A 27,141-nucleotide genomic window follows, 5' to 3' on the forward strand; every position below is an offset into this window, starting at 1 on the left:
AGAGATGGACAGGGAGGCTTAGGCAGGCTAGGACAGTGGCTCTCCACCCCCACCCCTCCTACCAGCCCTTGCAGCCCCTCTTTGGGAAGGGCTGCCAGGCTTCTGAGCCACCAAGGCTTTGAGTCTGTGGTCCTTGCATAAGGGTCAGCCTTTTGGGGCGGATCTGAATTATTCCTTGGGCTGCATCTGTCACCAGCTATCAGTGAGCAAAACTGGAAAGTTGGGCTACAATCCGTTTAGGTGATCACGAGTTGCATACGCGCAGAGTCAGTTTGGAGCATCAGTAGCAGTGCCATGGCTATGGATCACGGTGCTGCTCTCTAGGAGCTGACACAAACCCAGCCAGCCAGCCAACCACCAGCCACGGAGACCTCCAGGAGCGCAGAATCTCTCAGGAAATGAAAAAGGGTAAAAGAGAAGGGACAGGCCCTCTTCCCTGTTGTCAGAGCAAAAGGATGAGCCTTTGGCAGAAATGCCATTCCCAAAGAGCATCTTTGAGCTATATCCATGGGTTTCAGGAGTGGTTCAGACATTTTTGTCTAAAGTTTGCGACCAGGCATCTTGGCCTCCAGGTCTCCTGATTGCTCTGGCTACTTTCCCTCTGCTGTGCTTGGGGGGCTTCAGCTTGGCTGTTGCTGTTGGCTGGAAAACAGTGATGAGGGAGCAACAGTTAAGGAATTGCTGCTCCATCAGCCCATTTGCACATGAAGACGGGTGTTCATAGCCTGCCAGGGCTGAGCAAGAACAGCTACCAAACAGGGGTCTGATGTGTGTGGCTGAACAATGATCTGACCCTGGGGTAGACTTTACCCAGCTCTGCTTAAGCCAAAAAAATGGCCTGTCTCCTCCAGACAAGAAGAGAGGGAGGCTGTCACCACCGGGACCCTTTCCTCTCCAGCTCCCAAACTGAAGGAGAGATAGGAATAGGAGAGGGACTGCTCGCTCCTCATGGACAAAATCCTCTGCTGCTGGGCACTCTCATGCCTCCTGTGGTACACGGCTGGTGGAAATGGATCTGGAGAGTCTGGTTAGCAATCTGGAAGCCAGTTAATTTTTTCCAGTTGGTGGGATTCATGCTGATGAACCAATCAGCAAATTTAATGTACTTTAAACCTTCCTTGTGGGCAACTTTAATCGAGCAATTAAAGCACCACGGCATTGCTAATTAAGAGGAGAAAATACCCAGCTTGGTAATTATGTGCTTGTGAATACAGTTTTGCATCCATGGACCTTTATGAAGAAAGTCAGTGGAGACTGACTTTCCAGCTGATGGCGCAAGGGGGGAGCAGAGCTATACGGTGTGACAGGAGGGGAAACCCCATCCAGCTGCACCCCACCACCCACGTACTGTGCTTGTGGGCACAACCCTGGCCACACAGGGTCAGGGTAAGCCCTAGAAACACCAGAGGACAAAATGACATAGGTGAAGCCATTGGCAGGGGAAGCCAGGTCAGAGACACAGACTCCACATGTGCTGGGCTGGGCAATGACCTACAGCCACTGCAGCAAACATTTGCAGCTGTGTGAACAGATGTGGTCCAGATGCCAATGTTGGAAGGGGAGGAAAGGTGGAGGCATGCGACCTGCTCTCCTCAGCCTTGGGCGCGAGAGGACGGACCCCTTTGCCCAGTGCATTGCAGGTGCGGATGCTGCTCACCCTTGGATACCTGCCCAGGGAGACAATAGCCTGTGTTCTCTTCCTTCAGTGCCGAAAGGGTGGAGAAGCATGCACGGAGGACGAAAGATACGCTAGTGGGTTAAGGGAGCCCACCAGAGCCTTGCTCCATTCCCTTCTCTCCCCAAACTCCTTGTCCTTTTCTCCCTCAGAGATGTTCTGAGAAGCCTCAGGCTTCTCTCTCCCTTTTCTGCTAACAGTGATTTTTTTTCCCCACCTGTATAAGAACATCACACAGCAACTGTGAGCTCCTTGTATTGTGTCTTCATGTGAAACAGCCGATCCAGGTTGCTCTGTTGGAAACAGGACACCGGTCCTGCTGAGCTGACTCCAAGCAAACCCCCTTTTTCCTGGCTCTGAGCTACACAGGGCCCTCCAAAATGCATGCGGGGGTCACACGTGCCTCTGTCAACCAGCAAACCTGGGAATTCAGGGCACCCATTACCAGGCTGGGCTCCACCTCCCTTAGGTCCTGCCTGGAAGAATATGTACCATATATCAAGGCGACAGATAAAAGTGTGTCAAATACCCTATCACTGCAACTCCAAACAAACATATTGGAATATGTTTCACTTTTCTTTGCAAATTGGTGTGGATTTCAAGGAGACTTTCTGTGCGAGTCCCAGCACACCCATGACAGCTCCAAGCTGCAGGCTTGGTGGCTGTGTTGCACCTCAGTGACATCTCCTCAGAGTCTCCTGTGCCTGCTGGCAGAGTACCAGGCTGTCGTACCTAGAGCTAGACTACACCAGTGCCCTGAGTGCCCACCACAGAGGGCTTCTGCCGTGAGTGTACCAAAATGAACCTTTCAAGAGCAGGGGCAGTGATAGTTTCAAAGATGTGCTATGGAAGTTATGCAAACATCCTTTCCGTGATATCAGGCAAGAAAATCAAAGAAATTTAGTGACTCACAAGATTTTCATTCTTGGTTTGCAAGCCAGTCAGCTGCTTTGTAAAATACAGGCAATACTGTCTGGTAAGATTATATCACCTTCTGTTTATCCCACGCAAAGCCCTGCATCCTAAAAAAAAAGAAAACTGTTTTCCAAACCACATAAGCTAGGACTGTTAAGGATCCAGGTATCAGACTTCAGATGGGAACAGACTGCAAAGAAGATGTGTCAGAGACACAAATTGTTTGCAAGGTTTGGGCTGGACATTAGGAAAAACTTCTTCCCCTGGAGGATTATCCAGCCCTGGGACGGGATCCTTGGATTCACATTTGCCTCATACCAAGACTTCCAGTTTATAGTCCCAGACCTAGCTGGTAATTAGTCTGTTTGGATGCTAGGTCTGCTGGGTTATGTGTGCATGGCTAATTCAGCTCAGTGAGCACGCTAGAGAAGGCAGGGTGCAGGACAAGGTGTTCTCAGTATCTCCAGCACCTTCACTCGCTCCTCTAAAACTCAAGCACATGGCTAATTGCATTTACTAGGAAAACAAAACAAAGCAGCACCCCCCCCCCCCCCCCCCCCAAACTTTTTTTTTTTTTTTTTCTGATTAGGGGCAAACAAAAAGGACAGAGATGACTGCAGAGCTGCCCTTTCCCCACCAAGAGAACAATATGGGTTTTGTCCCTGGCTGAATATTTTATTGTTTGCCACTTTTCCCGAGTTTGCTGTGTTTAGCCACTGACATAGATGAAGGGTGAGAATGATGTGAGGCTGGAGTTTAGGGTATTGATGGGGCTGAAATAAATTTCATTTGTGCTTGGTAGGTCTCTGTAGTCCCTATAAGAAATGCCAAAGAGCAGCTGGACTGTGATGGAGGGATCTGGCAGTACTCAAAGACCTTCACCAGTTTTTGAGTGTGGGTTTTTTTGTTTGAACTCTTCTTTTCCACAGAATTTGGCCAGGTTCAGGTCTTGAACACAGGTTGTTGCTCTGGATTACCAATGTGCAGGTGCCTGGGAAGCTGTTGTTGGGGAGGTAGAAACAGGCAGCCTGCAGGAAAGACCTGGCATTTTGCACTGATACTTACACTGGAGATGGTGTAATGCAATGGGAGGCTGGGGACCTTAAATTCACTTCCAGCATATTCAGAGGATTGGTGTGATCGCCTTGCATGGGCAAGATGCTCCTCATCCCACAGAGCAGTAGGACCGTGCCAAAAATTTGTTCTGTACTTGGCATGAGATGCAGATCCCAACCATGTCACCGCTTCTTTCCCCTTCCTGAAAACAAGATGCTGCTGCTGACACTTCCCCGTGAAGGAGAAAGGGATCCAAAAGCTGCTGGTGCTCAGCTGTGCGAGAGTGAGGGCTGTGCTGGCCCTGTGATGCTCTTCACTTGCTTCTGCCGGAGTGCTGGGAACCCTTATTTTAAAGCTCAGCCTCTGTACATGTCCATAGCCATATGCATGTTGTGAGAGGGCTCACATACGTACCCTCCAAAGCTGCATACTGGTTCCTGCAGGGGCTGGGATTAGGTTCTTGGTGTTTTGTACGTCCTTTCTTCATTTATGCATCTTTGCTCCCTGAAGCCTTGCAGCAGGGATGCAGGGTTACCTCCAGCACTGGCATCTGCAGGGGTGGTTCCCATTCAGCCATTCTTCTTCCTGAACACAGCGTTTTCTGGGTTTGTTTTTGGTTTGGTGAAAACCCTGTTTTTTTCAGGAGCCTTGGTTAGCTCTGTCTAAAACCCTTTGGCAAGACTGAGTTTTGGAAACAGGCTTTTTCTAATTCTGGCATTAAGCTGCCTGTTTCCATCTGACTCCTGCAAGCTGTAGCATTTCCCCAGATAAGCTTTATAAAAAAGTTTTTGCTCCAAGAGCATGCCAGGCTGTCTCACCTACATAAGTCTGCACAGCATCACCTCGACTCCACTCCCGCAGAAAGATGTCTGCACCAGGCAGCAAAGCAGCACTCGCAGCAAACTGGGATTTGGATGTTTCCTGCTTTTTAAACTTTGTTTTAAAAACATGGAGGGAAGAAGAGCAGGACAGAGTCAGGGGTGCTCTCAACAGTACTGAATTCAAGGCAATTGCTGATTTTTCTATGGTAGCACCATGCAGATGTCCAGTTTGGGATGCAGCCAGTCTGGGCCACCATGGTTCCAGTTTGCCCAGCAAGTAGAATTACTCCACTCGGAAGAGCAGAGGTTCCTTAGACAACTTGTCCCAGTGGCCGTGAAATCTGGGAGCAAGAAGCTGTGCAGGGTGCCCTTTGCTGCATGTGCCATTTGCTCGCAGCCTTATGTGTAGGGTTTTGCTAGCTTTGCAAAATCTTCATGGGTGAAAACTCCAAAACTCCCCCTGTTCCCCTATCTGCAACATTCGGGGGGGTGAAGGAGTGTGAGATGGGTTGAATTGTGGGAAGAAGGGCCAAGCAGTGGGGAGGTGATATGAGGTGGAGTCTGGGGTGATATGAGACAAGTTCAGATGTGTAGAGTGGTGTGACAGGTTGTAAGGCAGTATTGGGGGTGGAAGGGGTTGTGAGCTGTGCAAAGGGGCTGCAAGGTAGGAACTGGGCTGTGTGAAGGGCTGTAAGGTGGTTCTCAGTGTCTAGAAGTAAGGCAGTGATTGGAGGTGTGAGACAGTGCAGGGGCGAGCAGGACGCAAAGGATGCACAGAGCATCAGCAGGGCCGTGGGATGATGCATGATTTAGGGACCAAGAGTTTGCCTGAGAAAGCCAGCCCAGCCAGTCCCCAAAACCCCCTCCAGACCACCGACCAACTTGGGGACAGAGCCTGGGCTGACCTGGGATTGCAGGGAAAGGGGAGCACAGCCTTGCAAAAACACAAAGTCTGGGTCAATGAGGCAGATGCCTCTTTTTAAGACATGCTTCTGTTTCAGTGTCTGTGTCATGTGGGAGCTGAGCATCATGCTGAAACTGGATTGAAAGGAGCTGGGATTTTCTGTGCTAGCTTCTTCTGCATCCTGGAGGGCTCTGGGAGTGGTGTCTGTCTCTGGCTGTCACAGTGGCTGTGACACCCTTATTTCCATCTCTATTTCTTCCCAGCACCCCTGAAGTATGTTCTGCTGGTCCTCTTGGCTCCCTTCTAGTGCTTGCTGATGTCCAGCTTTGTTGCAGGGTCAGGGAAGGGGGCAATTTGTGGCACCGGTGCTGCAGAGCTTCCCCATGGCACCCTCTCAGCTGTGCCCTCGCCCTGCCCAAACCTCCTGGCCTGAGGATGGAGCCAAGAGGGATTGACACGGGATCGATGCTCGCATTTGCAGCCCCACTGAAGTAGCCCTTGGTGGTCCCACCAGGGCCACCTGCAGAGCACTGGTCCCAGATGGCAACTTCAGACTGAGAAGAGCAGCTCGTTCCCAGCTAGTGTATCCTCGACAGGTTCATCTATCATCTCCTGAGCTCTGCCAGCTTATTAGCAGATGTTGTCCTGTCCCCAGAGGATGGAGAGGGAGGGAAACAAATGGACCAAACTACAGATGGCTGGCAGCGCCTTCCCCACGCTCGCTGTTTCCAAGACAAGCCTGCTGCTCCGGGGCCCCTTGGGCAGGCGATGCATGAGAGAGTGGGGCTGGTGGGCTGGGAAAAACAGGCAAGTTGTGCTGTGCAGGGTAGTGGGATCAGTGGAAGCCCTGTGGCATTTACCCCCAACAGGTTGGGGTGATAATTGCGATAGAGGGTTGGAGATGTGCTCTGCCAAGCACAGGTTTAGTGGTGGTTTTTGTAGGCTCTGTTTGTGTCTCTGGGACCAGCCAGGGGTCTGGGCTGCAAGCCCAGTGTAGATATGCACGTCTTGAGCTGGGCTGCAGGCAAAGGTGTGCTGTTGTCCCATGTGCACTGCAAAACCACACCAAGAGATGAAACTGCAAGGACAGACAACCTTGGCTGGGTTTTGCATGGGGAATGGCACTGGGGACAGAAGAAGGACACCAGTAGCAGGACTTCTGGTGGTCCACAAAGAGGCAGGACCCGAGATCCTCAGACACAGAGTAAGGGTATCAGCTGTATAAAATAATAACAAAAAAAAAGAAATCCCCACCTTCTACAAGGCTCCTGGGAGGGCATTTCCGGTAGGTGGCAATAGCTGGTTGCAGTGAAGACAGCAGGACAATGGTTCTGCACCTCCCTGGTGGGTGGCTTCAGTGTGTGCTACAACCATGGCTGTGGAGCCCTGTAGATTTTAGACCTGATGTGTTTGACTGAATTTTTCTTGCTGGCCACTTCTCTGATGGTTTGCTCTTACCAGAGCTAACCCAGGAGGTCCTGGTCTTCCACATGTCATTGGCTTGGCATGAGAGACGTCAATCCAGAGCAGGACATGCCTGTCATCCTGTACTGTAGGGATTTCATATCTTGTGCAGGTTCCAAGCTGGTGCCCTGTCTCCCAAGCCTGCAAAAGGCTTTGCACATGTGTCCTGCTTCCACCTAAAGCAAGCACTGAGACACACAGAGGTGCATGACCCCATCCAGAGCAGCATCTACCCCAGCCCCAGTTGCTCTCCAGGCTTCCTCATGTGCTCGTGCTGTCCAGGTGCCGGGAGGTGGCTCTCAGCAGCTCTGCCCTGGTGCACAAATTCACCTGTAATTTGTCATTTAGGATAATTTTCCCCCTGAGTGCATCTAAAATAATTGGAATCATTGCTACAGGTAATTAATGCTTTCTTTTTTTTTTTACAGCATTAAATGCTAAGTGATTACAATTGCTTAGTGCAAATCTGCTGTGCTTCATGTTCCCAGCCTTCCTGCTGGCCTGTCTCTGTACCTGATACATGATACAGCACTGATTTCTTTGCCCTTAATTAAATATTGGTGGGGAGAACCACTCCAGTGCTTCTTGAATCAAGAGTCCCTGGTTGCTGGGTCCTGCATGGGTAGAGATGACAGTGGTTTGCAGGTACAAGGGGGGCTTCACACAACAAGTTGAAGGTGGCAAATCCTGGCATGCATGCTGGCTAGCATGGACTGTGGGGCTGTCTCATTGCTTGGTTCCTATCTGGTAGGCTGTGCTCATGCCATGTCTTCATCCTTTCCCACACAGAGGAACTGGGAACTTTTCTTTCTTAGAGATATGATTTGGTTTATTTCCCCAGCTGCCTACCCCCCCAAATTTGTCCCCACCTGAGAACAGGGTGTAACAGCACTCATCTCAGTCTTACACCCAAAAACAAGGGGTTGCAGACCGGAGGGTGTTGCAGCATCAGGCAGAGGGCATTTGGTAAAGGCAGAGAGTCCCTGGCTCTCTTGGTGTGTGGGATAACAAAGACCAGTCAGCACAGAGCTTGGCAAATGTCCCGGGCTGTCCTTGGTGTGGTTGGCTGGGGACAGGAATCATCCTCTCCCAGCTCTGCCTCCCCTGTTTTCTCTCCTCTTCTGATGCCCTTGAGGAGGTGAAAGATGTTGAGAGAGCTGGGGAGCAAAGCCAGCCCAGAGCTGCTGCAATTTCCTCATGAGTCACATCTGCCTTCCCTTGCATCCCCAAGTCTGGGCATTTCTGCTCCTTGCTCTGATGCTATTCGGGGACTGGAGGAGCAGGGATTTGGGAACAAGCTCTGGAGCTTCTGGCCTTTGCTTTTTCCAGCCTGCTATACCAAGCTGTGATACCAACCTGTGATACCACCATCCCTGGTACATCCTGCTAGTAGTATTTCTCCTCCGTCTTTAAAGCAGCATTCAGCGCAAAACTGCCACAGGAGCTAGTGACAGAGTCTGAAGAGGGACCAGCAAGCCACCAGGGATGTGTGTGGCTGGAGCACAGCCTTCAGCTGCTGTTGCTGGAAGTAGCTCAATTATAAAGAGGCTGTTGCATTACTGCGCAGTGTGTGACACATGAAATATGTTGGTGGCAATCAGTCCAGGGAGATCTGTGGCAAGGAAAGGAGTGTTATTAATAACAAAACAAATCAGCACCTAGAAGCAGAACAAACAGCCAGCACAGAGGGACCCAGACCACTGGGGATGCTGGATCACAAACAAAACCCTTCTACATGCTTGGAAGCAAAATTTGAGGCAGTATGCAGAGGTGGCCACCGGGGGTAAGGACGGGAAAATGAAGGTATTACTACCTCAGTAAGGAAAAACAGAAATGAGTCAGAGCCAGGATTAATGCTTGAATCACTGGAACTGGTCCTAGAAGTACTTGATGAATACAGTGACTCAGACGGAGCCTGTTTTTCCTTACTTGGAACTGAAATCTGCAAGAAAGGAAAGATCCTTCCACCCCCGGACAGATACCTGACATGCCACATGTCACTTTTGAGCTAATCGATTTTCCTAATGAGAGACGAGTTGTTTGTTTGTGTGACAAATGATTCACCCGAGGGGTTTCTGGGAGAGGTGGGGGTAGGATGGAGCAGACTGATGCCAGCCACGGCGTGGGATGACCATGTGCTGCTGCCACACAGTCCCCAGCACCAGGAGGAGGCAGAGCAACTGAAGGGGGGTTGTGTTGTCAGAAAAAAGCTCAGGGTAGCTCATTTGGCCTTGCTGTCCCTCTGCAGATAGCAGGCAGCATGCATGCACTGCCATTTTGCTGCAATGTGAAACAAGAGAGTTTTCCCTTTGTTTTGTGCAAGCAAACTTGTTTTGTATAGTGGCACACCAGGGGCTTGCAGAGGGATGTGCACCATGTCCCAGGTGCGGAGCTTTTAATTCTTGAAACCGCCCACATGGATGCTCTTGGACACCTGGGTACATCCAGCATGAGTAGTATGGCAGTTCACAACATCACTGTGAAGTGAGGACTGTGCTGCAAATTTGCCCTGTAAATAATGGTTCTTAGAATAGTTAACAAAGCAATTTCCAGTGCTGCCTGGTTTGATCTTTGCAGCGCTCCCTGCCCCGGGGCCAGGTGGTGCCCCAGAGGGGTGGCTGCAGTGGGCAGAGCTCTGGGCAGTAGGCATGGGTACAAGGAGAGCACCTCGAGCCTTGCAGGCAGCTCACAAAAACAGATGCACCTAAGTCTGCTTGTGAAACAGTGGTGAATGGGTACCAGGATGGCAGTAAGTACCAAGATGACACCTTGGGGGAGAGACAAAAGCAATTGTCACAGAACACGGTTTCCAGCTGGACAGCTGGAGCAGGACTCACCCAGGTGCTGGGGAGAAGGGCTGGTTTCCCATGCACTGTGATGGGGGTGAGAGTGGGGTCCAGCTTTGTGCTGGTGGGATCCACCGAGTCGTGGTATGCTCCTTATCCGGGCGCATCCCTCTGACCTCTGCCCCTTACCTTCTCTGCAGCCTGCCAGCTGGGATTTTACAAGTCAGCCCCCGGGGACCAGCTGTGTGCAAAGTGCCCCTTGCACAGCCATTCGGAGAGCCGGGCGGCTCGCGTGTGCCGCTGTGACAGCAGCTTCTACAGGGCGGTGCAGGACCCCCCCTCGGCTGCCTGCACGCGTGAGTACCGCGGCTGCCCAGGCACCCGTCCGCGCTGCAGCGGGACAGGCATCAAGTCCTCGGACACAGCAGATGCTCCCTGGCTGAGCCCAGCATGCACCCTTGCCTCTGTGCATGCTGCCCAAGGCACTGTAGCAGCCTTTCAACCCCAGGTCTCCCTTCAGTGCACGAGCTGAGACCCCCTTAGCTGCACTCCCTCACTGCCCTCTGTCTCATCCTCATCCTGCTGCTCTCCAAACATCCCTGGGCAGAGTCTGCTCCCCTCCCGGGCGTCTCTCCTGTGACAGGACAGGTTGAGACCATGTCTCTGCCGGCAAGCTCACCTGCTCATGCACCAGCCAGTGTGGCCACTTCCCTTTACAGAAATGCCCAGGGTGGTCAGACCCCTGGGAGGCCACAGGGTGGCACAAATGTTTCTGTGCTCTCCTTCGCTGTGGGTGGACAGTGGCACCAGGGCTTGTCATATGGTTTCAGCTCAGCTCTCTGCAATAGACTGTTTTGAGGGGCCTAGTGCTATTAAAAGGGGACAAGAACATCCCAGGAGGAGTCATCCTCTCTGTAGTTGGTCCAGCAGGGCAGAAGGGTGTGGGGCTAGCTGAAGCCAGGGTGAAAGACAGGTCAGCAGCATCTGACTTGTGTTTCCCTAGGGGATATCCACCCAAGATTGTTGATTTCCCCAGGAAGTGTGAGTTTACCCTTCCCTTTAGATGAGCAGATCCTGTTCTCCACTGTCCAACCCATCAGCACCTTGGCTCTTCCCCCAAAAGCTTCATGCATCCCCATTGCTTTCTGCTTCCCCCAGAACAAACATCAGCTTTTGCCTGCCTGGCATTTGGCATCCTGGCCCAGAGCATCTTACCTCCATGGCATTTCACCCTGAGACCTGTCTGTGTCTTTGCTGTCTTCTGTTTGGAGCATTTCCCTCTCTGGGCAGCTTTGTATTCCTTGTAGCATCATTTGTATACACAGGTACATGCTGCCCAAGATGCATCTCTCCGTGGGTCCCATGCTCTGCCAGTCCCAACACACTTCAGCAGTTCCCGCTCTGCCTGAACCTCTGTTTCTTTTCCAGGCCCCCCCTCTGCTCCTGTGAACCTGATCTCCAGTGTAAATGGCACCTCAGTGACACTGGAGTGGGGCCCACCCCTGGACAAGGGGGGACGAGCTGACATCGTGTACAACGTGGTCTGCAGGCGCTGCGCGGGGGACGCTGGCCAGTGCGAGGCGTGTGGCAGTGGAATCCGCTTTGTGCCCCAGCAGATGAGCCTGGTGCAGGGAGCGCTGACGGTGACCAACCTCCTGGCCCACACCAACTACTCCTTTTGGGTGGAGGCTGTCAATGGCGTCTCCGACCTCAGCCTGGAGTCCAGGAGAGCTGCAGTCGCCAACATCACGACAAACCAGGCAGGTAGGAGGAGCAGACACCCCCCCCAGGCTTTGCCTGTGTGGGTGATGCTGATGTTGCTCTGACATTGCTCCAGCCAGTATCTGCAGGAGCCAGAACCTGCCCTAGCAGCCAAGGACTGGTTTGGTGATGGGCATGGGACCCCCAGGAGATGTGGCCCCTATCACCTCTGCTGTTGGAGGTGGGTTCAGGGAGCCGGGGTGGGCTGGAAACAAGATGCTGCCCAAGGCAAGTCTTACCCTTCTCTGGTTCATGGTATCCTTTTTCATCCTCCTTTCCTTCCACTTCAGCCTGCAGCCACTGGTGGAGGCTCCTATTCTGCAGGAGACAGGGGGCACGGAGAACACTTGTTTATTGACAGGAACACTAAGTGGAGCATGAATCTTTCAGGCTGTTCCTCCAACCTTCTGTCCCTTCCCAAAGGGCCAAGCAGCAGTTCATGCTCTGCTCTTAGCTCACACCAATGCCCAGCCCTGGCAGGTGACAGCAACGTTTGCTGGGAAAAGTCTCTCTCATGCATGTCTCATCTGTGCAAATCCCTTGCTGTGAAATGCTCTTTCCCCAGGAAATATTTCTGAGCAGTGCTCTAGCCCAGGTGGGCCAGGACCCTGCTACAGGGTCACCTAGGCATGTCCCCAGAGCAGAGCCCAGCTAAGCCCCTTTCCATGGAGCACGCTGTAGGCAGAGAGGACACGGCAGGGACTGACCCTTCTTGTTAATCCTCCCAGTTGGAAACGAGCCCGCAGGAACTTCCTGTGATGCTGAGCCCCTTCTGCTCTCATGGCGGTGGTGCCAGCAGGAGAAACCCGGGGAGCCTCGCTGGATTAGCTCATGGCTGGCATGAGAACAAGGCCCTTTTGTTACTAATGCCTGCCTGTAGCACTCCTTCAGCACTTCACTGAGCCTATGTGGAAATGGCTCAGTCCTGCTGGCTTGCTCCTGCATGATCCCTCCAAGTGCTGACAAGCAGCATCAGCCTGATGCCTCGGAGGGGGATGCTCTCAGGAAGTGCTGAATATTCCCATTTCAACCTCTCTGCTGGGAAGTGGATACTGAGCAGGTGCCGCAACACCAGCAGGGTTGGGAATTTGGTAGTGATTGAGGTTTAGCTGCTGTGCCTGCACAGTGCTCCAGCTGCTGTGCACCACAGAGCATCCCTGCCTGCCAGGAAGGGCTGAGCGATCCCTGCCACCCTGCTCAGGGTGGCTTGCCCATGCTGGGTGGTGATCACTCTTGTCCCCCCAGCCCCGGGGAGGCTGGTGCAGCAGAGATGCCCTGGGGCTGTTTGGAGAGATGCCCTTGGGGTTTAGCTGATTCCCACCATCCCACCCTGTTCCAGCTCCCCGGGGTCCTGTGTCCCAACAGTGATTTCTGCTTCTCAGAGGAGCCAGCTCAAAGATGAACTGAGCTATAACTGCTGCCTTTCAGTCCCTGGGTACCCCACTGCTGCTGCAGCCCCTGGGGCCTCTTTTGGTCTCTGTGCTCCTCCAGGGACACCCCTGTGCTGCAGCCACGGCAGACAGCAGCTCTATCTTCCCCAGAGCCACCACATCCCATTTTTCATTCAGCACTTAGGGTCATAATGGGTGCCTGACCCCTTCCCACGGACCCCATGGCTGCGCCTGGCCATCGCAGCACCCACCACACTCTCTGGGGTCCTTCCAGGGGGGTATTCCCAGCAGGAAAAGAGGCTCATGAGTTGGCTTCTCCAGCTGTGACAGCTCCAATTTGGGCATGGCAGGTACAAGGACTGATTCACAGGCTCCCAACCCAGGCCCAGGCATATGACCAGTATCTCAGGGCAGGAGAGCACCGCCAGGGCACCTTTAGACAGATGCTCATTCCCCGATCACCCCTCTGGGCATTTATCATCTCCTCTTCCCATCTTCCCCTGACCCTCTTCCCATTCCCCAGCTGGGGGGCAGGAGGGGTCAGGGTCCTGGTAGGGATCTCCACAACCTCCAGCCCTGCAGCCCCTTCTCCCTTCTGGCTCCAGGTCACAGCAAAACACCAGTGTCCCCTCCTGCCTGTGCTGGGACACTGCCCTCCTTTTTCATATCCTCAGAGCCTGCTCATTCCATGGGAAAGAGATTGAGGCAACTGAAGCGAGCAAAGCCTGTTTGCAAGGCCCTTCACAGCACCCATCTCATGGCTTTAATCAAAACAGAAACATGGCTTAAACCAGGCATCCTGCATGGGTTTCCAGTTCCACCCTTCCCTGCTGCTGTGTCCTGCTGCCCTCATCCACGCAGGACCCACACCAGCAGGTACCTAACACCCTGCCATCTGCATCCCCAGCCCCGTCCCAGGTGGTGGTAGTCCGCCAGGAGAGCACGGGCCAGAACAGCGTCACCTTGCTGTGGCAAGAGCCAGACCAGCCCAACGGCATCATCCTGGAGTATGAGATCAAGTACTATGAGAAGGTAATGCTGAGCTTGCTGCCGCAAACTGGTCCCAGCATGGTGGATTTAGACAGGGGCATGGCTCGGTTTAAATCCTGCTGGTGCAATTGCTGCTGTCAGCCAGCCTTGCACAAAGGACTATTTTGGAAGATTTTGTGGTTGCTGTGCTAATGCAGCAAGGTTTTTGGTGTTGTTTTTCCCCAGGACAAGGAAATGCAGAGCTATTCGACCCTAAAATCCAAGGGCACCACTGCCACCATCTCTGGGCTCAAGCCTGCAACCCGCTACATTTTCCAGGTTCGGGCTCGCACCTCCGCTGGCTGCGGGAGGTTCAGTCAGACTGTGGAGGTGGAAACGGGGAAGCCAGGTGAGTGTGTGCAGTTGTGGGATGTGGTAAGTGTGGAGCAGGGAGCATGGGGGATAGTGATGCCCTTCTCCATGGCCATTGTTCCTCTGCCACATAGGGAAGGAGGCTGGAAGAACATCTGCTGGGGTTTCAGCCTGCAGGGCTTGCTTGAGTTTGCCCTCCTGAGATGTTCTTTTACATTAGGAAGAAGAAGGAGGAAGGACATAGCAGCCAGGGCGGGGAAGACCTGGTGAGGTCCTGAGGCCCCAGACTCCTCTCTGCACTGGTTTGCTGTATCACCATGGCTTTCCCAGATCTGTGCTTGGTTTCCCCATGTATAAATGGTCCCTGTACACTAGGAGAGCCCCAAAGCTGGGGCTGGGTGGTGGATAGTGCTTTATCTTTGAAGATCATGACCCCATTGGGGTAGGTAAGTTTCTGAGCTCAGCAGAGCACTCCCCACTCCAGCTCACCTCCTTCCTAACCTGCTTCTTCCAGTCTCTCTCCGGTATGACACGATGACGATTGTCTGGATCTGCTTGACACTCATCACTGGCCTCGTCGCGCTGCTGGTGGTCCTAATCTGCAAGAAGAGGTAAGTGTTTTCTGGAGGTCAGTGCAGCTTGTCACCAAGCAGGGCAGCAGGGATGGGAGTACTTGGGCGCCACTTTTGTCCTCTCGGTTTGTCCAGAGCATCCATAGGTCAGGGCTTAATAAGCAACCAAGAGACTTCATTTAGGGGTCACCCTGCCTCCACTTTCCCTGAGGCAGAGCTGGTCTCCAGACCTTCCCCTCATGCCAGCAGGCTGAATAGTGGAGAGCTCTTCTCCATCAAAAAGGTCCAAGGGGGACTGTGTCTGCTACATCTCAGCGTGACTGAGCCAGGCATGTGGAGCACACATGCTGCTGCCCAGAGAAGACAAAAGGGCTGCAGCTTTTAGCACTGCCAAGCCTTGGAGAGCATCTGGAAAGTACCTTGCTCCAGGCTGAAGTATTTGTCCAGCAAGACATGGGGATGCAGCTGGTGGAGGGCCAAGTGTTAGCTCCAGCTCCTCCTGGGCTGCCTACAGCCCTGGCACACAGTGCCTTCCACCCTGCCTTTGGGCTGCTTGTGGGACCAAGGGACAGGAGCACCTCTTCTGACTCTTGTGTCCCTGTGGCAGGCACTGTGGGTACAGCAAGGCTTTCCAGGACTCCGACGAGGAGAAGATGCATTATCAGAATGGGCAAGGTAGGACCCTCCCTGCTGCTGCCCCTGGGGTGTGAAGGACCTCAGCCCTGTGGATGGGCAGGGACCTGGACCATTACTGCCTGGCACTGCTGTGGTTTGCAGGGGGAAGTGTTATGACCACTGCCTGCTTCTGGGGATGTGTCTAGGAGAGCTGAGCGGGGGCTCTGATCCCAGGGGCATCCTGGTAATGGGGTTGAAGGGTTGCACAGCATAAGATGGGACTGCAGCATGTTCATCGCAGACAGCAGCAGGCCAGAAGAGTAGAAAACTCATCACAGGTGAGGGGTGGGGTTGGGGGGGTTATGGAGGGGGACAATCGCATGGAGGAGATCTGGGCAGATCCTGGACTGCTCTGAGGGCACTGCTATGCCAAAGAATACGTTAGGGTTCCTTGGGGCTGCAACCTCTGTGGCTCCTCAGCATGTCAACCCAAGGAGTCCTGTCCCTGCCCATCCTCTGCCCAGCTGCCGGGTGCCCCTACTTCTCAGCAGGGCTGCCTGAAAGAGCTTATCTCCTATCTCCCCTTTGAAACCTGGCAGTGAAGTTCCCCGAGTCCAAGTTCTACGTGGACCCCCACACATACGAAGACCCCTGCCAAGCCGTGCATGAGTTCACCCGTGAAATCGAGGCCTCCCGGATCAAGATTGAGAAGGTTATTGGGTCTGGTGAGTCCCTGGGCCAGGGACCTCTTTGCATAGCATCTGCTGAGGGAAATTCACAGTCTGAGGTTGTGCCATCCCCATGGCCCGCTGGGACCACAGCAGGCTGTGCAGCACTGACACAGTGCTCAGCCAGGGCTTCATCTGCTCCTCATCCTTCTGAGATCAAAATCATGGATAGAGTGGGGGTTTTCTGGTGCATGAAATAAACTCTTTGGAGGGAGCCTGGTGCAGAGGGTTGCTGTTCAGCCAGCGTGGCACTGACAGCTCAGGCTGACGCAGCAGATGGCTCAGCCTGTCCCGCGTGGGCGCTCCAACGCTGCCACCCTGCTTTCAAACCTTGGAGCAAGCATCTGGGGTGACAAGATGCAAATGAAATTGCAAGCAAAATGGTAAATTTTCAGAACAAAAGGGATTTTTGCATAGGAACAGGGGCTTGCAGGGAAGCACGGGGCAGAGCCAGAACTGGAACTTTACCAGCAGCACCCCAAGGGCTTACCCCAGAGCAGCATTAGGAAGCCTGGCTGAGAGACATCCCTGCTGCTCTAAGAGACTCCCAAATTTGTTCATTAAAAGTGGTAAAGCAAGTGCCACTGTAACCATTACTCTTGGCCCATTGTCTTCAGTAAAAGGTATGAGAGAGATGGTTTCTGGTATTTCTGCCCAGTTCCCAGAGGTGGCACTGGAAGCCAGAGATGACCTTTCTGTACTCAGGGGCAGTGATGCACAAAGACCCCAGGAGTCCTGAGGGGCTGGAGCATGCTGTGAGCATGCTGGCAGTCTGGGTGATCTGTGGTGCTAGTGGGTTGGTGCAAGAAGCTGAGGAGCTCTCCATGCCCTCACCTTCTCTTGCCTTGCAGGGGAGTCCGGAGAGGTGTGCTACGGCCGCCTGAAGCTGCCAGGGAAGAGGGAGATTCCCGTGGCCATCAAGGCACTGAAAGCAGGCTACACAGAGAAGCAGAGACGGGACTTTCTGAGCGAAGCCAGCATCATGGCACAGTTCGACCACCCCAACGTCATCCATCTGGAGGGAGTGGTGACCAGGAGTAGGTGGCTGGCAGGGATGGGACCCCATGGTGGGGCAGAGCTGGGACGTATCTCCCTGTGGGCACCCTAGGAGATGGGGGTTAGGGATCACTTCGGGTGCACTCAGTCCTTCAGCTGCCTCAATTGCTCATTTGTCAGATGTCCATTTACCCTGGGTCTCCTCCATCCCACCCCCTTGCCTTCTCTTACATGACAAACTTTCCATGTAGCAGTTCCCCACCTTGATCTGCATTGCGCCTCAGGTCAGGGTTATTGGTTTAGGAGATCTCCTATCCATTAGTGTTTATTTTAAAGCTGCCTGTATTGAATCATAATTTGAAGTCTTCCTTCAAAAAGGCACATTCTGATGCAAAGCGTTATGCTAATGGAATGCAAATTTCAGTGGGATAACGAAGCTGACCTAGCCACATCAATAGCACCTGGAGGGAGGTGTAAATGTCGGGGTTATTGCCACATCCCCACCGTCCTGCCCGTCCTGCAGCCCTGCGTGGTGCAGGGGTGAGACTGCTCTTCAGGATTGCAGGAGATCCACAGGCCTGGATTCATTTCTTTCCCAGTTAAAGCCTGGCACTGGGCTTCCCAGAGGAAGGTGACTTCTCTGCTAACTTGACCTCCCTTGTCTTCTGCAGGCAAATTGGTAATGATTGTTACTGAATACATGGAGAATGGCTCGCTAGACACCTTCCTCAGGGTAAGGACCTCTTTTGTATTTTTTATTCATTGCACATTCCTGTGGGCTGAGTGACTGGAGAAGAGGCTGGTTCCTGCTCCTCAGCCTCATGGCCACTGCAACCCCTGTGTGAGAGCTGTGTGCTCTGGGCTCTCATCTCTCCAGCAGACACCAGCTCCTGGGCATCACGCTGGGCTCCCCGGAGCAGCACCACAAAGGCAGGGACACCTGCCTGAGTGGCATGTCAGAGGTTCTGGGAGGGCAGGAACTGGGCTGGGGGGAAAGAGAGAGGCACTGAGGTTAGAGGAGGTACTAAGCCAAAGATGAGAGGTGCTAGTGGGTTAGTTTAATGGGAGCAGCATCAACAGGATGCTGGTGAAAACCACGAATGAACTCTGGGTTATTCCCTTTCCAGAAACATGATGGACAGTTCACCATCATCCAGCTGGTGGGCATGTTGCGTGGCATCGGAGCAGGCATGAGGTACCTGTCTGACCTCGGCTACGTGCACAGGGACCTGGCTGCCCGTAACATTCTGGTGAACAGCAACTTGGTCTGCAAAGTGTCTGATTTTGGCCTCTCACGCATCCTGGAGGATGACCCTGATGCTGCGTACACCACCACGGTGCGTGGCTCCTAGCGTTGCAGTCTTTTTTATCCTTACTGATGGTGATTGCCCCAGGCCACTAACAGATGGAAAAGTTAGACACTCTCAAGTCAAAATAGGCAGGGCAGGAATGGAGATAGTGACCTCGCTGCTGATGTCTGGACCAAGAGCATGAACCCAAAGAGCCTTAATGCATTGTCCTTCATAGAGGGACGTCCCAGAACTGAAGTGTATGGTGAACAGAGAAGCAGGGTGGGAGAGCAGGGAGCTGATCAAACCTCCCCAGCCAACAGCTCCCAAGGGCATGTGTGGCCCCCTGCACAGGGACACTCCCATGTCCCCACTGGAGTGCTTCCCTAGACTCTGTAGCTCTATCCACTCCTTCAGTTGTCCTAGAGCCATCAGCCAGTAAGTGGGTGTTATGGTACACTCTTCAGTCATGTGGCCACACACGTTTTTCCATGCGACTCTGCCTTATTCAGGGGTGTGGAAAGGGTGGGAATTGGCTTTGCAACCTAGGTGGTTTTGTTTTAATATAGGACACTTTTGTCTGTGAAGGCATTTTAAGATATTTCTGGCCAACCTGACAGCTCTGGAGCTTGATGTGCTCCTCCCCTGGAGGTCATCAGAGGCAAAATGAAATACATTGAGGGAATGTGCTCTTTTTGCTCTTCTCTGGCCATGAAAGGAATTAGTGTGCTCCAGGCACACCTCTGACTGGGAAAATGTGGTGGATAGGCATTTCCTGATGGAGGCCAGTTTGGAGCTGCAGCTGAGGAGTCTAAGCATCATTCTTCAGAAGGACCAAGACTAGAGAAGCAGAAAGAGCTTCAGGTTACTTTGGGGTAGCTAACGGCAATGCAGAGTATGGCCCAAAGCAGTTGCAGCTCTGAGGGATGAATGCACAATGGCCCAGCCTGGAGAACATGGCCTTCATGCTCCTGGCTTGGCTTCAGCCAAGTGGAGGAGTGAGCCAGAATATGTCCTGTGTGTGTTTTTGCGTTCAGCTGCTCCCTTTGGTATCTCAAGAAATAACCTGATATTCCAAACCCTTTAGTTCTGGGGAAGGTTCCTGCTGCTTGGTTCAAATACAGCATCTTCTGCATCTTGGCTTTGGGACTCTCAGAGGAAGGGTAAGAAGGGGCCCAAGATCAGCTAGGGCTTCCTGGTGTCAGAGCAGCCCATCTCCTCGTCTGTGACCTACAGACACACACATAGCCTGGTCTTCCTCCCACCAAGCCAGTCTCTGAGCTTTCCCCCCATGCTTTTAATCTTTGTGAACAAGTTTCCAGAGACAGTATGTCAGTGACCACACTGTGTCAGGAAGGTGACCTGAGTGACCAGAGCTCATGTATTGACCTACCTGCTGACCCTTTCCAATCCTGCCTAGTTTCTAGAGACACTGTCTCATGTCCCCAGTATGAATGCAAGCAGGGAGGTCACTAGAGGATGGAGTAGCCACTGGAAATGTTACAAGCAGAAGCTTTGAGGCATCTTGGCACAGTGAGACCCACCAGATCTGGTTGCTCTGGAACAAGACTAGGTGCATAGTCTGGATATAGTTGAACCACAAGGATGCAGTGACAGGATCAGGAGCACAAGATCTCTGGTAAGGTCTCAGTCAAGATATCCTGAAAATGAGGATGTTTTCTTGTTCAGAAACTTGTGATAAGATGGTGTCCTGTGTTCCTCCTCTGTTGTCCTCGACCTGCTCAGGAGGGGACTGTCCCAAAGGATGCATCATTCATCTTCAGTCCCCATCAAGGAGTGAGCCAGAGCAGGCAGGACTCAGTTGGGTGGAGGCAACTTTCCCTAGACAGGAATACCTGAAAGATGTTCCCAGGCACATCATGCCTGCTCCAGCTACTCCAGGAAACCCACTCGATGTTCCCTACAACACAACTTTCCTCTTCAGATGGCGGGCAACCACATTTCTAGCTTAAATGTATTCTTAGCACATATATTGCTGATTTTTGTCAGCATGGTCCTTTAATTCAACAAGTCTTGCTCTTCAGTGCTTGCCTGCCAAAGCAGTAATGGACAGGGAGCACATGCCATTGCTCTCTTTGTCTGCTCAAGTCAGGCTCTCTGCCTGGGCCCAAGCTCAGCTCCATGCTTTTGTGCTTTGGTAGCCCTTGGCCCCACTTCATCATGTTGAAGTCCTCCCTCTTGAACACTGAGGGCCAGAATTGTGCATGAAGAACACCTTGTAAAACAGCACAGCTTTGTCCTTGCTCTACTGGAAATACCTTGAAGTCATCCTTCAGGTACACCTCTAGGCTTACTTAGGGCAGATTGCCTCCTCAGTCCTTTCCAGAAGATGCCATCCCAGCATATTGCTTGTCTAATCTGCTGTCCCAGCTGCAGAGAGGTAGGGATGCCTGAGCCCTGCACGGTCTGAGCCTCCACTGTTGCTCACTTTTTCAGGGGGGGAAGATCCCCATTCGCTGGACAGCTCCAGAGGCCATTGCATACCGCAAGTTCTCCTCGGCCAGCGATGTGTGGAGCTACGGCATTGTCATGTGGGAGGTGCTGGCCTACGGCGAGCGCCCATACTGGAACATGACCAACCGGGATGTGAGTGGATGTGGGGTGGCATGGTGGCAAGCCTGCCTCTCCTTCTGCCCTTACCCAAGCCAGCCTAGCAGAGGGGGCTGGCAAAAGAGGACTCAAAGAGCAGCCCTTCCCTCTTCTCACACCCCTGCAGGGCTGTGCACATAGTGCTTGTCCCCTCACTGGGGACATCAGTGTGTTGCCCGTCATTGCACCACGCAGCCTTTCCCTTTGCAGCACCTTGGCTCCTTGCTGTGCCTGGCTGTGTGCACTGTGGGTCTCCCCATCCGTCTGCTGCTCTGTACAAGCCTTTCTGCTGGCTGGAGAGCTTCAGCAGGTGTTGTGACACCTTTCCCATTCCATGGAAGGGGTCAGGGCTTCCCTAGGATCACTGCAGCCCCACTGCATTAGCCTGCCAGTCCCTCCTGCACCCAGTGCTAGGGGTCTATCCCTTCCACTGCCCGTGTGAGGCTGCTGAGAGCCCCAGGCTTGCACCAACTGACAGTAGGCTTTGGGCTTGTCAGAGTTGCGTGGAGCCGCTCTTACCACAAAAGTAGCATGAAAACTGTAGGAAAATGTAGGTTATATTCCTGACTACAGCCTGGGAGCAAAATTTACAAAAGGAGGCAACAAAATGAGTATTTTGACTCTGCAGAACCACAGGACTCCTTTTTTTTACCTATGGGGACTATAAACCTATCTGCCTTCTCCCTGCTCTGGGAGTCCTGATAGTCCCCTCTCTCCCTAGTGTTTTTATTATTTTAGAAAGTGGCTTTGGTGACAACAGGGTATGGATGCAGTAGCTTACACTACCCCCTCCGCACAGTTCCTTCAAGCAGGGTTTCCTCCAGTCTTGCTGAGCGGTGGCAAGCCCTAGTTGTAGAACAACTGAGTGCGAGTGCAGCTTTCATGGCTTGTCAGCTGGAGGGAAGCTGCAATATTTTAGGCCTGTTAGACCCCTTAATAAATCCGCTGTCATAGCAGTGATTTCTTGTATGTGTATGGTATCCAGCCTGCTTCCAGCTCTCCACAGAGACTGCGCACAGCTCGCTGGCAATTCAGTTGTCGTTTAGCATGAATCTTGTGTATAAGCCCCCTGCTTCCCCATCTGATGGCCCCAGCAACTCACACAGCAGGGACTTTCCCTGTGTACCGCCGTCTGGGGTGCTGGGAGTTGGGGTGGGGGTGCAGCTCCACTTTGGCGTGTGGCTTCCTTCCAGGTCATTAACTCCGTGGAGGAAGGCTATCGCCTGCCTGCCCCCATGGGCTGCCCCACGGCCCTGCACCAGCTCATGCTGGATTGCTGGCAGAAGGACCGGAGTGAGAGGCCACGCTTCTCCCAGATTGTCGGCATCCTGGACAAGCTGATCCGCAACCCTGACAACTTGAAGTGCACAGCCACCGTGAACCGGTAAGGGCTCCCTGAGCCATCACGATGAGCAGGGCTTGACAGCTGATGCTGGGAAGAGCATGTGGGTTGCAGTGAATAAGGGATATTTCTGTCCAGCTCTAGCAGCAGTGGCTTCCCCTGTGGCCATGGACATGCACAGGGCCCACGGGCACAGGTTGTGGTGGACAGTGGGAAGCATACTGCATGTCACTGCCTTGCTCCCACCATGGCATCCCCACACCAGGGTCTGGTCAAGCACATGCAGCAGTGCCTATGCAGCAGCATGCTTGTCTTTACCAGCCTGCGTGGGCTCTCTCTGTCCCACCCTCACCTGCAGGGTCACAGGCTTTTTGAGGTGGACCTCATAGCCTGGCCACCTAAGACCAACATCTCCTGGTCTAACCCCTTCTGTCCTGCTCCCAGGTTCACCCAAACACCCTTTGACAGGGGTCTCCTTGACCTGGCCAGCTGTCTGACAGTGGAGGACTGGCTGGACTCCATCCGGCTGGGGCACTACCGCGACAACTTTGCCATGGCAGGCTACTCCTCCCTGGGCATGGTGATGCGCATGAATGTTGAGTGAGTACCAGAGAACAAACAACATTGGTTGGGTTGCCCGGCACCATCCCACTAGCCACAAATAGTGACTGTTCTGCCTTGGCTTGCTCAATCTAGTTGCTCCCTGATGGCAGAGACACACCCCTAAGGAAAAGGTGTTGAGACCTGGGACAATGCCCAAGGCTGTGCTGACCTTTGAGAGAAGGTTTGGGAGTTGTACTGAGAGGGTATGAGTTCCAAGTCACTTCTGGTGCTCTGTGGTGGGTCTCCAATATCATCATAGGTAATTTGGGTTGTAAGGTGCTTCAGGAGGTCATACAGCCCAACCTCCTGATCAAAGCAGGGTCAGATATGAGGTTTCTGTCTCCTTGGACTTTTCACCTTTGTTTCCCCTGCAAAAGTCATGTCTGGAACAGAGCGCGGTTGCGCCATTCTGCACAGTTTCTCTGGGATCGTTGGGAAACAAACGGATCTGGGGTGCACATCAGAGTTTTTTCAGACCCCAGTGCACTGGACTGGCTCCCTGCTCAGTGCAACTAGGCAGGGAGGCACCACCCAGGACCTTGGTGTGAGTGGAAGGTCACAGCCAAGTGACTAAGGATGGGTTAAGTAAGGAGAGCTGGGGAAGGTGTGTCCCACCACACATCCTCCTCCTGCTTTAAGGAGCTTGCTCTGCCACCTGTCTAGGGGATCTCCGAGGTGGCTGATGCTCCAAGTGGTACCAGAAAAGACAGCAACTATATCTGCTCCTACCCTGGGCTTACATTCCCCATCCCTTGGTGTTAGCATTAGTGCCAGGGCTGGCAACAACCACTCCTGCCCCTGAGGAGACTTGTTGCCTGTCAAAAGGTGTGGAGGTGCCAGATGGTAGTTCTGTGACTCAGGAAGGATGTGACAGTGCACACCTTGGTTGAGGTGCAGCAGGTAGAGAAGGAGCCAGTGAAAGGGAAGATGGAGAGACGCAGGCAGAGGGCTGTCATGTGCATTGATCAGGGGCTGTACTTGGGGCCTTTGCTATGGGATTGAGCTGATACTGATCCTTGTCTCTCATGCACATCAGGGAAGCTTTTGAGTGGGCAAGGCTCATCATCCATCTGTCTTTCTGACTGGGTTATCTGTGGGCATCTTGCTAAAACTGAATCCAATTTCAGAGCATCGATCTTGCCACCTACTAGCCTGTCAGGAGTGATTCCCCTCCTGCTCCCCCCGGGGCTGTCACAGCAGCCCTGTCAGGAGGATGTGCCCGAGGGAATGGCAGCCTCTCTATCCCTGGGAGGATGCCCATGGACCCTCAGCAGCAGCAGACTTGTGCTGACGGGCAAGTGGAGAGGAGCCAGGCATGGGATCCTAGGCTGGTCCATGGGATGAGCACACAGGGAGGAGCAGTGTCTCTCTGGGGCCTGGCACAGGTCCAGCCCATGGGGTGTCCAACAGTGTCTTTGTTCTCCAGGGACATTCGGAGTCTGGGCATCACCATGATGGGTCACCAGAAGAAGATCTTGAGCAGTATCCAGGCCATGAGATCCCAGCTGCTGAACACAAATGGCCCCAGGAGGCATCTCTGATCACCAGCTTTGCAGACCCACATTGGTCATTCCTTAACACTTACCCTGGCAAAGGGGCAGCAGGGTAGTGAGCAGGAAAAGGGGCACCAGACCAGGACCTGGAGCCCCACCAGCATGTCTTTGATTTCAGCATCAGTGGAAATATGACTTCCCAGATACCTCGATGGTCCTGCTGCCTCCTTCCCCCATGTGAAGGGGGGAGCAGCCTTCCAAGCGGGCTAGGGACATGTCATGCCTCTCTCCATTCTCTACTGTGTCCCCGTGGGACTGGGGGTCCTCACACAACTATGCAGGACAGGTGGTAACCCCTTCACACAGCGGGATGGCCCCAGCTGCACCTGCAGATGGAGGGGTATCAGACGCAACAGCAATACCAGGAGCAGTGGGACTTGGCTTGCCATGGCACACAGCTCCCATGGATCTGACAGCTGGGGAGTTTGTTGGATCTCTGAACTGAGGAGGACTCCACAGGCTGCCACACAGCAGAGACAGACCTGCTCCCAGTACCTCCCAGTTCCAGTGTACTCCAGCTTGGACCTCCTAAACTGCACCAGCCTGCAGGTGACTTCATGGTCCACCTCTACCAAGCCCAGGAGGGCAGGGGATAGAGTACAAGGTAGCAGTGCCAGGAACAGCTGGCTCTACCTGCAGAGGAGACTTCCCCACCATGGAGGAGAGTTGGCCAGGGTCTGCTATCTGGAGCCTCAAGATGCCCAAGGGTGCTGTAGAAGGCGCTCCACCTCTTGAACCCACCAGCACTGCTCCTCTCTGGATCCAGCACAGGCATCCCAGGGCAGCCCAGGCACATTTTTGAGGGCCACAAGCTCAGGTTTCTCCCCCAGCAGAACAACCATCCTGGCCTCCCCCAAAGCTGTACCAGAGCAGAGAGGAGTGGGAGAGTTTGCTCCCATCTCACATGATGGAGAGACAGAGACACTTCTGCCAAACTCTTCTTTGTTCTTACATTGCCCTAGAGAAACCCACGAGCTGTCCCATTACCACGCTATCTGCCTATACCCAGGGCTGCCATGTCATCTGCAGAGGAGGAGTCCTGAGTAACACTTCCAGCTGCAATCACACAGTCCTATGGCTGGGGACAGGGGCTCTGGGCAAAGAGGATCTTCAGCACTACCCAGCTGATGAGCTTGGTGACTGGGAGGTTGGCCTTTCCTTCACAGCTCTCCTCTCCTCCACAAGAGCACCTCTTTTGGCGAGCTTGCCTGGTGTGGAGCAGTGTCCTCCAAAGACTTGTGGAGCTGGTCTGAGAGGCTGAGCTGGCTGCAGCAATGAAGATGTGCCAGGGAGGGGGGCAGGCTGTGGGCTGGGAAGGTTTGTCTTGGGTGTAAATACAATTTTCTATGGGTTTCGGAACTGTTTTACTGAAATACAATGTTAAGTACACAAAAATGGTCTCAAAGCACAGAAGCCTTGGTCATGGGGCTGAACTCACTGCAAAAAAAATCTGCTGGGAGCGTGGCTGGGGAGGGGTGCAGCTGGAGAAGAAGTGCTGGAGGCGAGCCACGCTGACTGCCAGGGACCAGCCTGGCCCATAGCATCCTGTCCTTAGCACTGGCACAGTTAAATCCAGCATCACTCAAATGCAGGTACTGGTAGGATCTGGCCTGAGGTCTGTTCCTCCCAGTTCTGTTTGGGCACAAGGGAGGGTGGGGGGAGGGATAAAGCCATTTCTCAGCTGCAATAATCCTGGCTAAACTGGCCTTTCTGGGGCTGGCTTAGCTTTCCATCCAGGGCGGTTACGTCCTGATGGATTCTCTGACTGTGGCGGGCACTTTACTTCTTCCTATGGAAGTTCTTTGTAATGGGGGACAGATGCAATGTGTTGTTTAATTTGTATTCCACCCTGTATCCCGCACTCAGACCTGTCACACACCTACCCTGCAGTCATCATCATGACGGAGGTCAGTCCAAGCCCTGCAGCACAGGATGGTGGGTGCTGGCCATGTCCTCTCTTCCCAACATTTGGGACACCCTGGAGGGTGAGTCTGTCATGGACAAACTGGGGAGAGCAGAGGTCAGGTCAGTGCCACAGGTTTGTGTCCTTGGGGTTTGCTGGGCAACCCTGGTAACATGGGCTGCAGGATCTGAGGTTGGGAGCTGCCAGATGGCCCCTTTCCAGGTGGTTCATGGGTCAGATCCTGCAGCGTGGGGTCATTGGGCTGCTGCCAGCTGTGGGAATGGCAGGGCAGGGTTTGCCTTTTATGTTCAGAGTGTGCACCTCCTCCTGGACAATAAAACTCCTTCTTCCCATGGGCCATCTCCTTGCCTGTTGTTGTCGCTGTACTGCACAGACCTGCTTCACCACTTGCAGAGAGCATGGGGCTCTCCACAGCTGCTTCAGAGGCACAGGGGGGTCAGCACTGGGATGCCCAGCTAGCCACCACCTTCCTTTGCTCCAGAAAGCCTCCCACACATGAAGGATGCTTCCCTGGGGAGCTGGAGCATCTGTGAGATGGGCCCACAGGTGCAGGGAAGGACCAAGAGGCTGATCATTTGTAGGCTCCCTGTGGGGGGGTTGCTGTACTGTGGGCTGGGAGAAGCATCCCCAAAACTACCAAGTCATTGCTAGGTAGGACCATCTCTTGCAGGAGATCATGCAAGCACAGGATGTCTTGCCTGCAGAGGCTCCTCTGAACCTAAGGGGTCTCTTGCATGTTTTCCCAGAACCAGGCTTACCCCCTCCTGGAAATAGAGGAATTTTTAAAAAAAGCAA

General features: G+C 53.4%; 1 protein-coding gene across 5 annotated transcripts in view; it reads left to right on the forward strand.

Annotated features, from left to right (window-relative positions):
• Window positions 1–26,678, forward strand: part of EPHA8 (EPH receptor A8) — a 53,003-nt gene extending 26,325 nt beyond the window's left edge. For 2 of the 5 annotated variants that reach the window (XM_030018835.2, XM_030018838.2), the window contains 14 exons: window positions 9,822–9,977; window positions 11,050–11,385; window positions 13,681–13,805; window positions 13,989–14,151; window positions 14,629–14,725; window positions 15,294–15,361; window positions 15,901–16,026; window positions 16,881–17,066; window positions 17,697–17,758; window positions 18,153–18,362; window positions 20,772–20,921; window positions 22,118–22,308; window positions 22,711–22,866; window positions 24,296–26,678. In XM_030018835.2, coding sequence (XP_029874695.1) covers window positions 9,822–9,977; window positions 11,050–11,385; window positions 13,681–13,805; window positions 13,989–14,151; window positions 14,629–14,725; window positions 15,294–15,361; window positions 15,901–16,026; window positions 16,881–17,066; window positions 17,697–17,758; window positions 18,153–18,362; window positions 20,772–20,921; window positions 22,118–22,308; window positions 22,711–22,866; window positions 24,296–24,410 — 2,141 coding nt within the window. In that variant the 3' untranslated portion in view covers window positions 24,411–26,678. Of the gene's footprint in view, window positions 1–9,821; window positions 9,978–11,049; window positions 11,386–13,680; window positions 13,806–13,988; window positions 14,152–14,248; window positions 14,474–14,628; window positions 14,726–15,293; window positions 15,362–15,900; window positions 16,027–16,880; window positions 17,067–17,696; window positions 17,759–18,152; window positions 18,363–20,771; window positions 20,922–22,117; window positions 22,309–22,710; window positions 22,867–24,295 lie in introns of those variants that run through there. The other 3 variants (XM_030018836.2, XM_030018837.2, XM_030018840.1) reach the window with 3 other exon arrangements.
• Window positions 26,679–27,141: the final 463 nt, after the last annotated feature.

The sequence above is a fragment of the Aquila chrysaetos genome, chromosome 6 (genome assembly GCF_900496995.4).
Source record: "Aquila chrysaetos chrysaetos chromosome 6, bAquChr1.4, whole genome shotgun sequence".
Classification (NCBI taxonomy): domain Eukaryota; kingdom Metazoa; phylum Chordata; class Aves; order Accipitriformes; family Accipitridae; genus Aquila; species Aquila chrysaetos.